We start from the raw sequence: 14127 nt of genomic DNA on the forward strand, positions 1-14127 counted from the left end.
GTAGTGTGCTGGGGAGAGCTGGGTGTTGTGCACTAGTTTGTGTGAAGCACTAGTTTGCCTCCAATCTCCCTTGACAGGAGTTAAAGTTAAAAAAGCATCTCTTGACCCAGAACATGTGTGAACTTCTGCCTTATTCTGGGGAAGATACAGACTCATAGACTTTAAAGTCAGAAGGGACCATTATGATCATCTAGTCTGACCCACTGCACACTGCAGGCCACAGAATCTCACCCACCCGCTCCTAGAATAATCCTCTCACCTATATCTCAGATATTGAAGTCTTCAGATAGTTTAAAGACCCCAAGATGCAGAGAATCCTCTGTGTGATCTGTGCCCCATGCTAGAGAGGAAGGCAAAAAACCTCCAGGGCCTCTGCCAATCTACCCTGGAGGAAAATTCCTTCCTGACCCCAAATATGGCGATTAGCTGAACCTTATTGTGTTTTAAAAGTAGCCTTGGTTTACAGCAGAAAAATTCTGTTCATTGGTCACAGAAAGAGAGTTAAGCAGGGCTGGCCTTACCATGAGGTGAGACTCACCAGCCAGACACCCAGCATGTGGGCAAGACTCACCAGCCAGACACCCAGATATGACAGGTAGGCTCTCCTTTGGTGGCATGAGTCTAACTAGAACAGGTCTGAATTAACTAGTAACAAGAAAGTCTGTAGTGGAGCGAGGGGATATAAGTGTGAAGCCTTTTACAACACTTGGCTTTCAAAAAAGCTCCTCTGACCCTGAAAGAAGGCTGTGCGTCAAGTGTTTTGCTCTTGAAAGTTAACTCCAGGGCTGGCCCACAACATTTTGGCACCTAAGGCGGGAAGCTCAAATGACGACCACCACCAGCAGACACAATATTCTATACTCTGGGTCCCAGTGGTGCCTCCCCACAGTCTGGCACCTGAGGCGGCTGCCTCTGTTCGCCTCATGGTAAGGCCAGCCCTGCTTAACTCTCTTTCTGTGACCAATGAACAGAATTTTTCTGCTGTAAACCAAGGCTACTTTTAAAACACAATAGGTTAGTTATATGCATGATAACATCATACAGTTAGCTGTGTCCAACAAAAACAACAATACTTGGGTAAAATGCTCCTGCTGACGTGTTTATAATCCACACAGCAACAAATTTAGGAGTTTTCCTCAATAAAACTTACAGGTTGGAAGTAGTTGTTGGAACTAGTTGTGATTGTCCCTTGTGCCTCAACATACTTTACAGTTTTCTTAATACTCATGTTTAGACATCAGTTGATTTTATTCTTATTTTGATTGGCATTTTTAAAATGGTAAAGACGATGCTACATCTATTTTATAGTTGCCTGCTTTAATTTCAGGGCAATTTAGATTAAACACTGTTGCAGTGCATATCAGGTAATACCTTTTTTTAACATGGTGTTAGTATTTTTTTAAACCTGTATAGCTGAATATTTTCATTCCCTTCCCAACAATATTTGAATTAGTGTTTTTGAAAAATAAAATTTCAAAACCAATTTGCACAGCACTCTTCTGTAGCCTAGTCTTTAGAGGATCAAGGCACTACAATTCTTGATATCCAGTTGGGTTTTTTTGTTTCCTCCAGCTCCAGAGTGGAAGGGAAGCTCTGATTTGTTTGTAATCCTTGTTTTCTTTGACACTCTTTCCTTCTCTGTTACCTATTCAGATGTTTTGGAATGAACAACATTATTAAGGAAATAATGTTAAAACCTGGTAAATTACAGTTTACTAATTAACACTATTCTATTAACAAAAATATCAAGCACTGTCTCTACATGTGCAAAAATAGTTTACAGTTTATGCTTATTTGTGAACAGAAGGATTATGATGTCTGAGTTTCAAAGAGAGTGACTAAGTGTAAGAAAATTAGAAGGCTCAAATAGGTTTTTTTTTAAAGTAGAGAATGAGTTAAAAGTTACACCCCAAAACAAAGTAATAGGTCTTACTGTGGGATCTGAAAAGAATCAGGGATTCATTGAGGTTGTTCCAGATGGAGGAGGCAGCTTGGAGGGTAGAATCCGCCACCTGCTTTGGAGAGACAAGGAGACAGAAAACACTGCTGTTTGATTAGCTCAGAAACATGCTAAGTAACTGAAAGTGGGGGGGAGAGGAGAAAAGCGTGTCAGAGAGAGAGAAGTTATGGAGACAAACATTGAGGACTAAAAAGCAAGTGGTCCTGTGGCACCTTACAGACTGATCAAAATTATATAGAATCACGAGCTTTCGTGGGCGAAACCCACATTGAATTGGAGTGGAAATAACAGAAACTGAGAGATCTATAGCAGCCGAAGTAGTACCTGTCAATTGCAGGAGCCATGTTAATAAGGCTAATGAAGTGGTCTGAATGTCTCATATACCTTGCTTTTGATGTGGAAATGCAGATGTTAATGGTAGGAGCATTTCCACACCAAAACTTATGTATGGGAGACATCCAGCCCACTTAATTAGCCTCTTTGACATGGGTCCTACAATTGACAGGTACTTCCGTTCTTATTTTTATATATGCTTGGTTTCTGTTATTTCCACTCCAGTTCATGTAATCAAGTGGGGTTTGCTCATGATTCTATATATTCTGGTTAGTCTGTAAGGGTATGTCTACACAGCAGGGCTAAAGTTAGAACAAATTATACAACTTCAGCTTCATCAATTGTGTAGCTGAAGCTGAAAGAGCTTATCTCGACTTTTGGTGCTGGCTACGCAGCAGGAAGTCAAAGGAAAAACACTCTTCCTTTGACTTCCCTTCCTCCTCGTAAAATGAGGGTTACCGTGAGTTGGAGTAAGAAGTCCTCCAGCTCAACATTATTTTGAAATAAAGGCTTGTCATGTAGAGGAACATTTTAATATTTTGGAATAATGTCAGTTATTATACTTGTTAGATATACCCCAAGGTGCCACAGGACTACTTGTTGTTTAAAGTTAATCTATAACTTTAACTTGGCTAGAAGGCCGGGCCCAGTGTGTAGTGATCAACGGCTCGATGTCAGGATGGCGGTCAGTTTCTAGCGGAGTGTCCCAAGGTTCGGTTCTAGGACTGGTTTTGTTCAATATCTTTATTAATGACCTGGATGAGGGGATGGATTGCACCCTCAGCAAGTTTGCAGATGACACTAAGCTAGGGGGAGAGGTAGATACTGTTAAGGGCAGAGAGAGGGTCCAGAGTGACTTAGACAAATTGGAGGATTGGGCCACAAGAAATCTGATGAGGTTCAACAAGGACGGAAGAATCCCAAGCATTGTTACAGGCCGGGGACCAACCGGTTAAGTAGTAGTTCTGCAGACAAGGACCTGGGGGTTACAGTGGATGAGAAGCTGGATATGAGTCAACAGTGTGCCCTTGTAGCCAAGAAGGCTGATGGCATATTAGGTGGCATTAAGAGGAGCATTGCATTGCCAGCAGATCCAGAGATGTCCTTATTCCCCTTTATTCGGCTCTGGTGTGGCCACATCTGGAGTATTGTGTCCAGTTCTGGGCCCCCCACTACAAAAAGGATGTGGATGCATTGGAGAGGGTCCAGCGGAGGGCAACCAAAATGATTAGGGGGCTGGAGCATATGATCTATGAGGAGAGACTGAGGGAGCTGGGTCTGTTTAGTCTGCAGAAGCAAAGAGTGAGGGGGGATTTGATAGTAGCCTTCAAATTCCTGAAGGGAGCGTCCAAAGAGGATGGAGAGAGGCTGTTCTCAGTGGTGACAAATGGCAGAACAAGGAGCAATGGTCTCAAGTTGCAGTGGGAGAGGTCCAGGTTGGATGTTAGGAAAAACTAGGAGAGTGGTGAAGCACTGGAATGGGTTACCTAGGGAAGTAGTGGAGTCTCCATCCCTATAGGTGTTTTAAGTCTCAGCTTGACAAAGCCCTGTCTGGGTTGATTTAGTTGGGATTGGTCCTGCCTAGAGCAGGGGGCTGGACTTGATGACCTTCTGAGGTCTTTTCCAGCTCTATGTTTCTATGATTAATATAGCTATCCCTCTGAGATTTCTTGACGACTAAGGATAAAGAGAGAAAATCATCAGCTAGTCAATGATTGTTAATGACATGCAGGAGGGTATTTTACTATCGTGAAAGGGATAGAAGCCAGGATAAAAATAAGATTGTTTTGGGAGTGATCTTGAAACAATGACCTTTCGCTCTAGGTTTTACTAAGAAATGGAGGACAAGAAATGAGCATTTATCTTACGAAAATAAGAGCAAGGGAATTTGCGGGGTGGGGTGGTATGGTGGCAATCTTTAATACACAAGTATGCGGTGAGAGATTACTGCTGAAAAAGGAGCAGAAGCTTGGAGGCAGGAAGACATACAATGCAATCATGTCGAATAGTGATAGAAATGTAGCCGTGTTAGTCTGGTGTAGCTGAAACAAAAAACAGGACTATGTAGCACTTTAAAGACTAACAAGATGGTTTATTAGGTGATGAGCTTTCGTGGGCCATATCTGAGGAAGTGGGTTTGGCCCACGAAAGCTCATCACCTAATAAACCATCTTGTTAGTCTTTAAAGTGCTACAAAATGCAGTCATGGTAGGCCAGATTTGAAAAGATACCTAAAGTGTGCGGAAAGGTGCCTGTTGGGATTTTCAGTCTTGGTCTAAGTGGCCTTTGCTAAAAGGATGATGTCTGAGAGATGTCCTAAAGCTGAGTTGTGGAGTGAAGATTGTCCATGCTTTTTGCTTTCATGGATGTAGTCTCAATGTAATGATTAACTTTCAAATATTTATGTTCTTTCATTTTATTTCTCTGATTTGAAAATCTGCGGTGAACGTGTACTCCATCATAAATGGATGTAAAAAAAGCAAAGCAAAATATTGAGGTGAAAACAAACTTTCAAACTCAGTGATAAATCCAATTATTTAAAAGTACACAGCCTAAAAAATTATTGCTATGAAAAGTACTATGTCTGTGAAAGAGTAACGTTGTGATTGATCTAGATATAGGTACCATTTTAGTATTCAATTGTTCCTATACTTGGATCTCAAGAAAAGGAGAACTTCTTCAGTAAATATTGTATCCTTGATGTGGTAGGAGTATAACATGGTTCACTTTTATATTAAAATTTACAAATGAAAGAGTTTATTATGATGGATGGTAAATGACATTGCTGACACACTCATAATATAATTCAAAACATATGGTTCACAACCGTCTTTTAGCTAAGAAGTACTCTAAAGATTTATTTAGATTCTGTAATTATATGGTGGCTCAAAAGTGGCATGTGGTTTAGGTATATAGTCATAAATGCTGACATCACTGAGTACACGTTAATGTTACCAAAAGAAAAGGAAAAGGATTGTTAAATCATGATAAATTAAATTGAGATAATTTACAGAGCATGAAAACATTTTAATACATGCTCTCTTTGTTAGAGACCATTTTCTGGAAAAGAGGCAGAGATCTAATTTTATTACACTATTATTGTAGATTACTTCACAGACTGTATTATTAAATTAGACATGATGGCTGAATCTGTTACTTTATTTTTTTCAATAATGATCTATGTTCCATACTCTGATATAGATGGCTCTAATTCTGTGTATGCCATGCCACTAATGCTGGCAATTCTAAGGTTTGCTATTAAAACACTTCCTTGACAATGCCTTTTAGAACTAAATTTGTAAAAGGCAAAGCCTGAACCTCCAGGTAAATATTGTAAAACTTGCATAAGGGAAGTTTTTTATTAACTGGGTGTATAAAATTATCAGTTGAAGTGAACTTGATTTGTTCTGTGTATCTGGGAAATAGTCTTTAATATAATATTTTATTAGGCTTTCCAACGTAGTGTAGTGGTGATGTTTTCCTTAAAGAAAGAAAATGATCCAAATAAACACAAAACATGCAAAGCTAGGTGATTTGGATAGAAGTGACTGTTTTCCTTTCTTTTAAATTTCTGTTTATGACCTTAGACTTCAAGTTTCCTTATGGATAAAGACTTAGTTGCTTGTAAATTGTTCTTCCAAGGACATTGATGTTTTGTGTGAAGACATTTACTATTGCTGTATGATTGTAGGGCAAGTGATAGTGGCATTTCAGCACTAGAGAATTCAGTAGCCTTGTTTAGAAATGAATGATTTCTCTCTCTCTCACCCACCCCCATTCATTCCTGCCCTTAGGCACTCATACACTTACACAGACATATGGGTTGCAGAAGGAGCCAAAGCATGTGGATCCTGGAGGGTCTGTCTGCTCATCATGGCTGTAAGGAATGACACTGGAGAGGAGCTTCTCAGGATCAGGGGAAGGAAAAAGAGAGAGTCTCGCATGTGCTCCTTCTTTTTATATACTGTCTGAATGGCTCCTGTGACTCATTCGCCCAGACTTCCCTTTATCCAGCAGAAAGCATGCCCAAACTGTGATGACTCATTGAAATGTGGTCCATTGTTCCTTCAAACACACACTCATACTGGGTCTGGACCAAGAAAGCTCATCACCTAGTAAACCATCTTGTTAGTCTTTAAAGTGCTACATAGTCCTGTTTTTTGTTTCGGCTACACCAGACTAAAACAGCTACATTTCTATCACTCTCTCTCCATTCACTCAGGGGAGAATGCAGTTTAGGGAAAGTTACAAGCAGGGTGGCTGAAAGTTACAAAGATTACAAAATTGCAGTTTACAGTAAATTTCTGAGAGTTACACAGATTACAAAGATTGACAAGGATCACAGTAAATTGCAGTTTGAAACCTTAGACCTTACAGTTTGGTGTCGCTTCAGAAAATCTATGTATATAAATCAAGTAAGCTCAGGCGGAGGCTGTTTTATGTAACAAAGGTGGCCTATTCAATATATGAATTAGGAATGTGTTGACAGTCCTAAAATTGCTAATGAGCTCTCCACATTCCCTGTTCACTGTTTTCTGGTATAGTACTGTCAAGTGAGAACAGGTGTTTTCAAGCATAGTACTTCAGTAGTGGAAATAATCAGCGAACAGGTTAAATATAACGTTTAATTGGTTAACTGATTAAACAGGATTTTACATCCCTAGATGAAAGCAGTTTTCCTGAAACAAGCCTATGGAAACCACAGTTTATGTTATTAATATCCCAGCTCTTCCTGTCCCCCTGACTGAAGACACTTGGCCCAGTTTGCTTTTTTCCCCTCATACATTGCTTTTAAAGGATGTTGCTTAAAATTAACTATTATAAACATATTTGGCCAGATAAGCCTAAGAGGCATGTGTTACACTCAACATTGGCAAGTATATCTGCAGTTCCTTTAAGGAATATTATTCTCTTCCTGAACTCATCCTCCCAGAGAACATTTGTGAAGTGCTGTTGCTAGTGTAGTTTGGAGGCATGACAATAGGTCTGATGCCAGGAATTGCATCATGGTCTCTCAGCAGCGGTGGAGTCTTTCCTTTGCTACTGTTGTAACATGTTGGCTAGATCACAAATCAGCTCTATTTCAATGTTAAAAACATTAGCGCTTTCTACTTTTTTGTACAAAATTTTTCATCTCTTTCTTGAATCATTGCATTTAAATTCTAAAGATGCACGGATCTCAAGAGCAGTTTAAAAAGTTTTAAGAATCTCCTAATCCTAATTCCATGCCAGATGCATCAAGAGGAGTTGGGCATCTTTGGTTTGCTATGATGTTAAAATGACTAGTGCATGGATCTGCTCTTTTGTTTTTGCGTCTTGTTGGGCATGGATGTTTCCAAACCATTTTGAATTGTGATCTTGTCTAAAATTAGAAACAAAACAAAATCAGGCCTAGTTGAACAAGACCGTAAGGGAACAACCAGATGCTGCAGGAAATAATGTTGGCAGTACAGTAGCACTGTGTGATGTGCTATATGCAGTTTCACTGACAGCCAAACATCCAGAGTATCTGACAAACTGTTATGTTTTTGGCTTGAGGCCAGTGTTTATGTTTCAGTGTATTAGGCCTAAAATCTCTGCTAGTGCAGAGAAGATGTCAATTCTTATTATGTTTTTTAGCTTCCAATTATGTGACACCACCTTAAATTTGGTTTCCAAATGTCTGTAATTCAGCTAATCAGAAAACACACAAATATGCACAGGAACAATGAGAAGCCATAGACTGATAGTTAATGTCTTAAACATATTCTGAGTACTTTAACTATTGAAATTATGTTCTTAAGATTTTTATAAGGTTTTTAGGTCCGTCCGTCCCCCCCACTTTTTTAGAAGAAAAATTGTTTTGGAAGGTGTAGTTTTGGGATATAACATGCAGTGGTTTGGAGGAAAGTTGCATGAATGATGGAGTGGGATGCGGAAAGTATAAAATCACAATGGTGGTTTGACTCATTTCCTGATTGAAATAACTTCTTAACAGAAGAGCAATGCACCCCAACTTTTCTTGTATGTTAGTAGTGATATGAAGAAGATAACTATATTTGTGGTTAGAGTTTGAAATAAGTTGATAATATCTCGTTGCAGTGCTTTTATTGAGTTGTAAACTTATTTAATCTAACTCTGACAATACTGGCATCCCTTACATTGGCAGCTACATGAATAATTACATGGACAGATGTATGACTAGGGATGTAATATTGTATTCGATTAACCAAGAAGCAAAAGCTTCTCGGTTAATGCTTTAGACTACACCAGAGGTCAGCAACCTTTCAGAAGTGGCGTGCCAAGATTTAACTTATTCACTTCTATTTACGGATATGCATGCCGGGGGGAGAAGGGGACAGTGGCAGGCAGGGTACAGTGACCATATTTTCTGAACCAGCTGCAGCTGAGGAGGACAGTTTAATTTAAATTATTAAGCAGATTAAGCATTTTAATTTTCTCATGTTAGTTTATCAATCTTCATTTTAAATCAAGTAAATATTAATTTATGTCCACCACAAAAGGTTTCAATCTTTTCTTTATTGATGGCATGGGTGGGGCTCTTTTGGGTCGTGGGCCACTGACCCACAGAAAAATCATTTAGAGATGACACAACCCCCCTCCCCCCAATCCTCTCTGATGTGGCTGTCACCTGAGGTGGGATACAGGAGGGGGGAGGAGAACATGGTCTGGAAGGGAAGGCAGGAGAGGGTGTGGGGTAGGGGTCTGAAAGTGCGTTTGAGGGTGGGAGGGGGTTGAAGGAGTAACATAGAAAAGGTGAGAATGTAGCCAGACAGCTAGTTGGGGAAGGAGGCAAAGAAGTGGGGAGTAAAGGAAAGTGCAGCTTCTGCAAAGTAAAACTGTATCTGCCCTCTGCTCCAGCCTTGCTCCCCTCAGCCCCATGATTCCCCCCACCTTATCCCCTGCATCACCCCATCCCCCTCTGCAATGCCTGCCCCTCCCATCTTGCCCCTGCATCCTCTTTCACACACCCCATCCCCATATCCCTGTGCCACCAGCATGCACACCGGTAGGACAGCAACGCTGGGGCAAGGAGGAGTCGGGGGAAGGAGACAGTCACTTCCTTGCCCAGTCCAGTTCTTTGCACACACCCTTACACCCCTCATCTGCAGGCTGCTGCTCTGGAGCTGGAATGGGCATAGTCTGGGGCTGCTCTGGGCTGGTTCCAGCTGGGCGCTGCGGAAGGGGCTCCGCCCCCTCCCCCCCACCCTGTGGGATCAGCGCATCTCAGGCTCCAGCATCCCGGAGTGGCAGCAGCTTGTGACCGGCCACTAAGCCCTGAATCTGCAGAGCAGCTACAGCTCTGCCCCCTCCCGGAGCAAGGGGGATGTTAACCCCTTAGCTCCTGGGAGCTGCATGCCCAGGCTGGGTAGGGGCAACCCCAGGGTTGCAGAGCCCAGTGCGGGGTCACTCTGCTTGCTGGGCCACCCTGGCCCCTATGCGCCTATGCTACCCCCACCATCTGCAATTACCCTTCCAGCGGAAGCCAGACCTGGTTCTCCAGCCTGCAGCTGAGTGATGACCACAAGGCTTCAACCTTGCGTGGGGGAGGGCTGAGCTCCAGCCACACGTTCCACTCAAAATCGGCTTGTGTGCCACTTATGCTACGGGTGCCGTGGGTTGCTGACCTCTGGACTATATGCATTTCCCTTCCCTCCTACCAGTAAATTTTTTAGCAGGCTGGCCAGCAGTTTGGCTCAGTCCTGGCTTGCAACGAGTCCAAGATCTACCCCAGAAGTGGCTCTGCATTAAGGGTATGCCTAAATTAGACATATTGAAATTGCAAATGAAGCCAGGATTTGAATTCCCACGGTGTTTTTTCAAAAAACATTATTTCGAAAGTGAAAAAATGAGGTTTACAGGATCTTTTGAGAAAGGGTTTTCTTTTCGAAAGAACCATGTCTAGACCATAGTTTCACTTTCGAAATAGCGTTTTTCTAAAAAAAGCAGTGATGCAATTATGCAAATGAAGCATGGGAAATTCAAATCCCAACTTCATTTGCAATTTCGATTTTTACATCCCTCTTTCGAAAGAGGGATGTAGTCTAGACATAGCCTTAAAGTGTATTAGGAGCCAAACGGGCAGGCAGCCCAGCTCAGTTCTAGCTCATGCTGAGTCCAGGAGCTCAGACACCTTCCCCCCCTCCCCGCCAAACAGGGACTGCTGCTACCCTGCGCTGATGCGTCTTTATCAGAGGCGGCAGCAGCACAGGGCTACCGGGAGCTGGTCTGCGAGGGGAGTGTTGGTTTTTAAACTGGCTTCCCTTGAAGACCAGTGCTGAGTGGCAAGGGGCTTCTTGAGAGTGAGTCTGGAGCGCTCTGGCTACCAGCCCCGCCCCCAGAGATTGTAAAATAGTCCACTAGCTGATGAGAATCTATGTGGTTACTTGATTATTCAATTATCCGTTATTTAACATCCCTATGTATGACTGCAAACTCTGCAAGTTTTAATGAGTCTCTAAAAGAGTGTAGTGGAGGGAAGTAACTTATGTTTCTTTTCCAAGCCCATTCTTTAAGTTTAATTATGAAATGAACCCGTCATCACGAACATCCATGCTAGTCTTTATTGGCTTTAGGATTCCAAAGAAGCTTCAGTTCCCCATTTATCTCTTGGTATAGTGTTTGGAAAGATACATAACATTGTTTTAATGCTATCTGACCCACAAGGACATATATACAGCCTTGATGACATTTGCTTATTTCTCTGGTAAATTCGTCATCTTTTACTTTGCAGCTTTGCTCTATCAGATGAAGCATACAGATCCCTCAGGGACCAGGATAAAGATCAGTGTATTCTTATTACTGGGGAGAGTGGTGCTGGAAAAACAGGTAATGTATAGCTTTGTCTTTCTCCATCTCCCCTTTAAAAATACAAGAGAATGTTGGAGCTGTCTCTTTGCATATGCTTCATGCTGTAAACGAATTGCATCATGATATGTACTACAGCTGTGACATTGCATTGAGTGTTGTATAAATGCATTTCCATTGTACTGGGATGTCGTTGTGATATCATTATGCAAAGTTATCCTTTTGGTGATGCTATGTTGCAAAGGTCAAAACAAATTCAGGACTCATTTGCTTTGCAGAGTACACTCCAAGCCTGTGAAAACTTGACCTTCGTTCCCATTTTGGGATGGATTGAAACCTTAGAAAACATTCAGTATAGGACTTTTTATTTCTTATGCTATTTATACAAAAACACAATGGTGATGATGGCCTTCGAAATAAAATCTCTCATGCGAGGCTCAGTTACACTTAGTACATTGACCAGTGTACAAGGTAACTTCATTTTTCTCAAAAGTTGGAATCATTTTTGAGAAAATTCTCAGTTCATTGAAAAGTATGGAATCGTGGGATATATGTTTTGATCAACTGTGAGGCCGCTGTCCCTTTGAAACTGCTGGGTCTGCACGATTCAAAGGGGCAAGGGAACCCACTCTGTCCTCCTGCTCACTCCAGCCTCCATGGCTTTGAAATGCACAAGAACCCCCGCTGGACTTCCCTGGCCTGTACGCTAAGTTCCGCATTCCTCCTTTGAAATGTACAAGAGCCCCAGTAGGGGATCTTGTACATTTCAAAGGAGGAATGTGGAAGTGTCTGTCAACTAGTTGATGGAAATTTCATCGACTAATCAATTAACCACATTTTAACATCCTTAATCTGTACTCCGTATTCAAGATGTGGGTGTACCATGGTTTTATATAGAGGCAATACAGTGTTCTCAGTCTTATTCTCTATCCCCTTTTTAATGATTCCTAACATTCTGTGGCTTTTTTAACTGCTGCTGCACACTGAGTGGATATTTTTGGAGAACTATCTACAAAGACTCCAAGATCTCTCTTGAGTAGTTATAGCTAAATTAGCCCCCATCTTATTGTTTTTTTAAAAGTTCAGTTGCATTATAGTCTCAAATAGCTGTTTAATAACACAGCTGATGGAAAAGAAACAGCAGCTACAGAACGCTTACTTTGTTTCTACATCATTTGAGCAATTGTTTCTGAAGTCAGGAATTCTTACACACATTTTATTTTTGTTTAGTTTATTTAACGAATCAAACTGCCATGTGTACATATTGCAAGACTGCATAGAGAGAGGGTTGCTTCATTCAGGGACATAGAGTTAGAAGCGTTTTGCACCTTATCATAGAATAGAATCATAAAATACTAGAACTGAAAGGGATGTTGAGAGGTCACAAGTCCAGTCCCCTGTCTTCACACCCGGACCAAGCACCATCTACATGTTCCCGGATAGATGGAGATTTCACAATCTCCCTAGACAATTCATTCCAGTGTTTAACCACCCTGACAGTTAGGAATTTTTCCTAATGTCCAACCTAAATCTCCCGTGCTGCAATTTAAGCCCGTTGCTTCTTGCCCTATCATCAGAAGTCAGGGAGAACAATTTTTCTCCCCCCTCCTTGTAAAACCCTTGTAGATCCTTGAAAAATGCTATCCTGTCCCTGTTCTCTTTTCTAAATTAAACCCAGTTCTGTCAGCCTTCCTTCATAGGTTGTTTTCTAGACCTTTAATCATTTTTGTTGCTCCTCTCTGGACCCTTTCCAGTTCCTCTACATCTTTCCTGAAATGTGGTGCCCAGAACTAGACACAATACTCCAACTGAGGCCTAATCACCACAGGGCAGAGCCAAAGAATGACTTCCCATGTCTTGCTTACAGCACTCCTGTTAATGCATCCCATGTTTGCTTTTTTTTCCTTTTTGCAAGATTGTCACACTGTTGACTCGGCTTGTTGCTTGTGACCCCTTGACCACTTTTTGCAGAATTCCTTCCTAGACAGTTGCTTCCCATTCTGTTTGTGTGAAACTGATTGTTCCTTCCTAAGTACAGGCAGTCCCCGGGTTACGTACAAGATAGGGACTGTAGGTTTGTTCTTAAGTTGAATTTGTATGCAAGTCGGAACTGGTACATATTGTAGGGGAAACTCTAGCCAAACATTTCTCCAGAGCTCAGTTTTATTCTCCCACACCTCACTTCCCTCAGTCCTTTATTCTCAAGCTGAGGTGTCTGCTGAGAAAAGCCGCTCCGCGTCTCCCTTGTCTGCTGGGGGGAGGGGGGGGGGCGCTAGCTTCGTGTCTCCCTGGTCTGCTGGGGGGAAGCAGCTAGTGCGGGGTTGCCTCACCCCGTTTGTAAGTAGGGATCCGATGTAAGTCGGATCCATGTAACCCGGGGACTGCCTGTACTTTGCATTTGTCTTTTATGCTTCACCATATTACCTCAGATCATTTCTCTAGTTTGTCCAGATCATTTTGAATTATGATCCTATCCTCCAAAGCATTTGTAATCCCTCCCAGTTTGGTATCCTCTGCAGACTTACTAAGTGTACTCTCTATGCCAATATCTAAATCGTTGATGAAGATATTGAACAGAACCAGTCCCAAAATTGACCCCTGTGGAATCCCACTTGGTTATAGCAGGACTGTAAATCATTAATAACTACTTTTTGAGAATGGGTTATCCAGTTGGTTATGCACCCACCTTATAGTAGCCCCATCTGTGTTTTTTATTTCCCAAGTTTATGGATAAGAATGTCACATGAGACTGCATCAAATGCTTCACTAAAGTCTAGATATTCCACATCTGCCACTTCCCCCTTATCCACAAGAATTGTTATCCTATCAAAGAAAGCTATCAGATTGGTTTTACATGATTTGTTCTTTACCAATGCATGTTGGCTGTTTCCTATCACCTTCTTATCTTCCAGGTGTTAGCATATGAATTCCTTAATTAGTGTTCTTGATGTGCATTCTTAAGTTGAATTTATCTTTATTGTCCCTTTTGTGAAACCTAAATAAGAGGCTTTGAATTCTGTAATTTT

At 41.6% G+C, this 14127-nt stretch overlaps 1 protein-coding gene across 4 annotated transcripts in view; it reads left to right on the forward strand.

Moving 5' to 3' along the window:
- Window positions 1-14127, forward strand: part of MYO1B (myosin IB) — a 197340-nt gene that overhangs the window by 82815 nt on the left and 100398 nt on the right. For all 4 annotated transcript variants that reach the window (XM_075934204.1, XM_075934205.1, XM_075934206.1 and 1 more), the window contains exon 4: window positions 11028-11122. In XM_075934204.1, coding sequence (XP_075790319.1) covers window positions 11028-11122 — 95 coding nt within the window. The remainder of the gene's footprint in view (window positions 1-11027; window positions 11123-14127) is intronic.

Source organism: Pelodiscus sinensis, chromosome 7 (genome assembly GCF_049634645.1).
Source record: "Pelodiscus sinensis isolate JC-2024 chromosome 7, ASM4963464v1, whole genome shotgun sequence".
Lineage (NCBI taxonomy): Eukaryota > Metazoa > Chordata > Testudines > Trionychidae > Pelodiscus > Pelodiscus sinensis.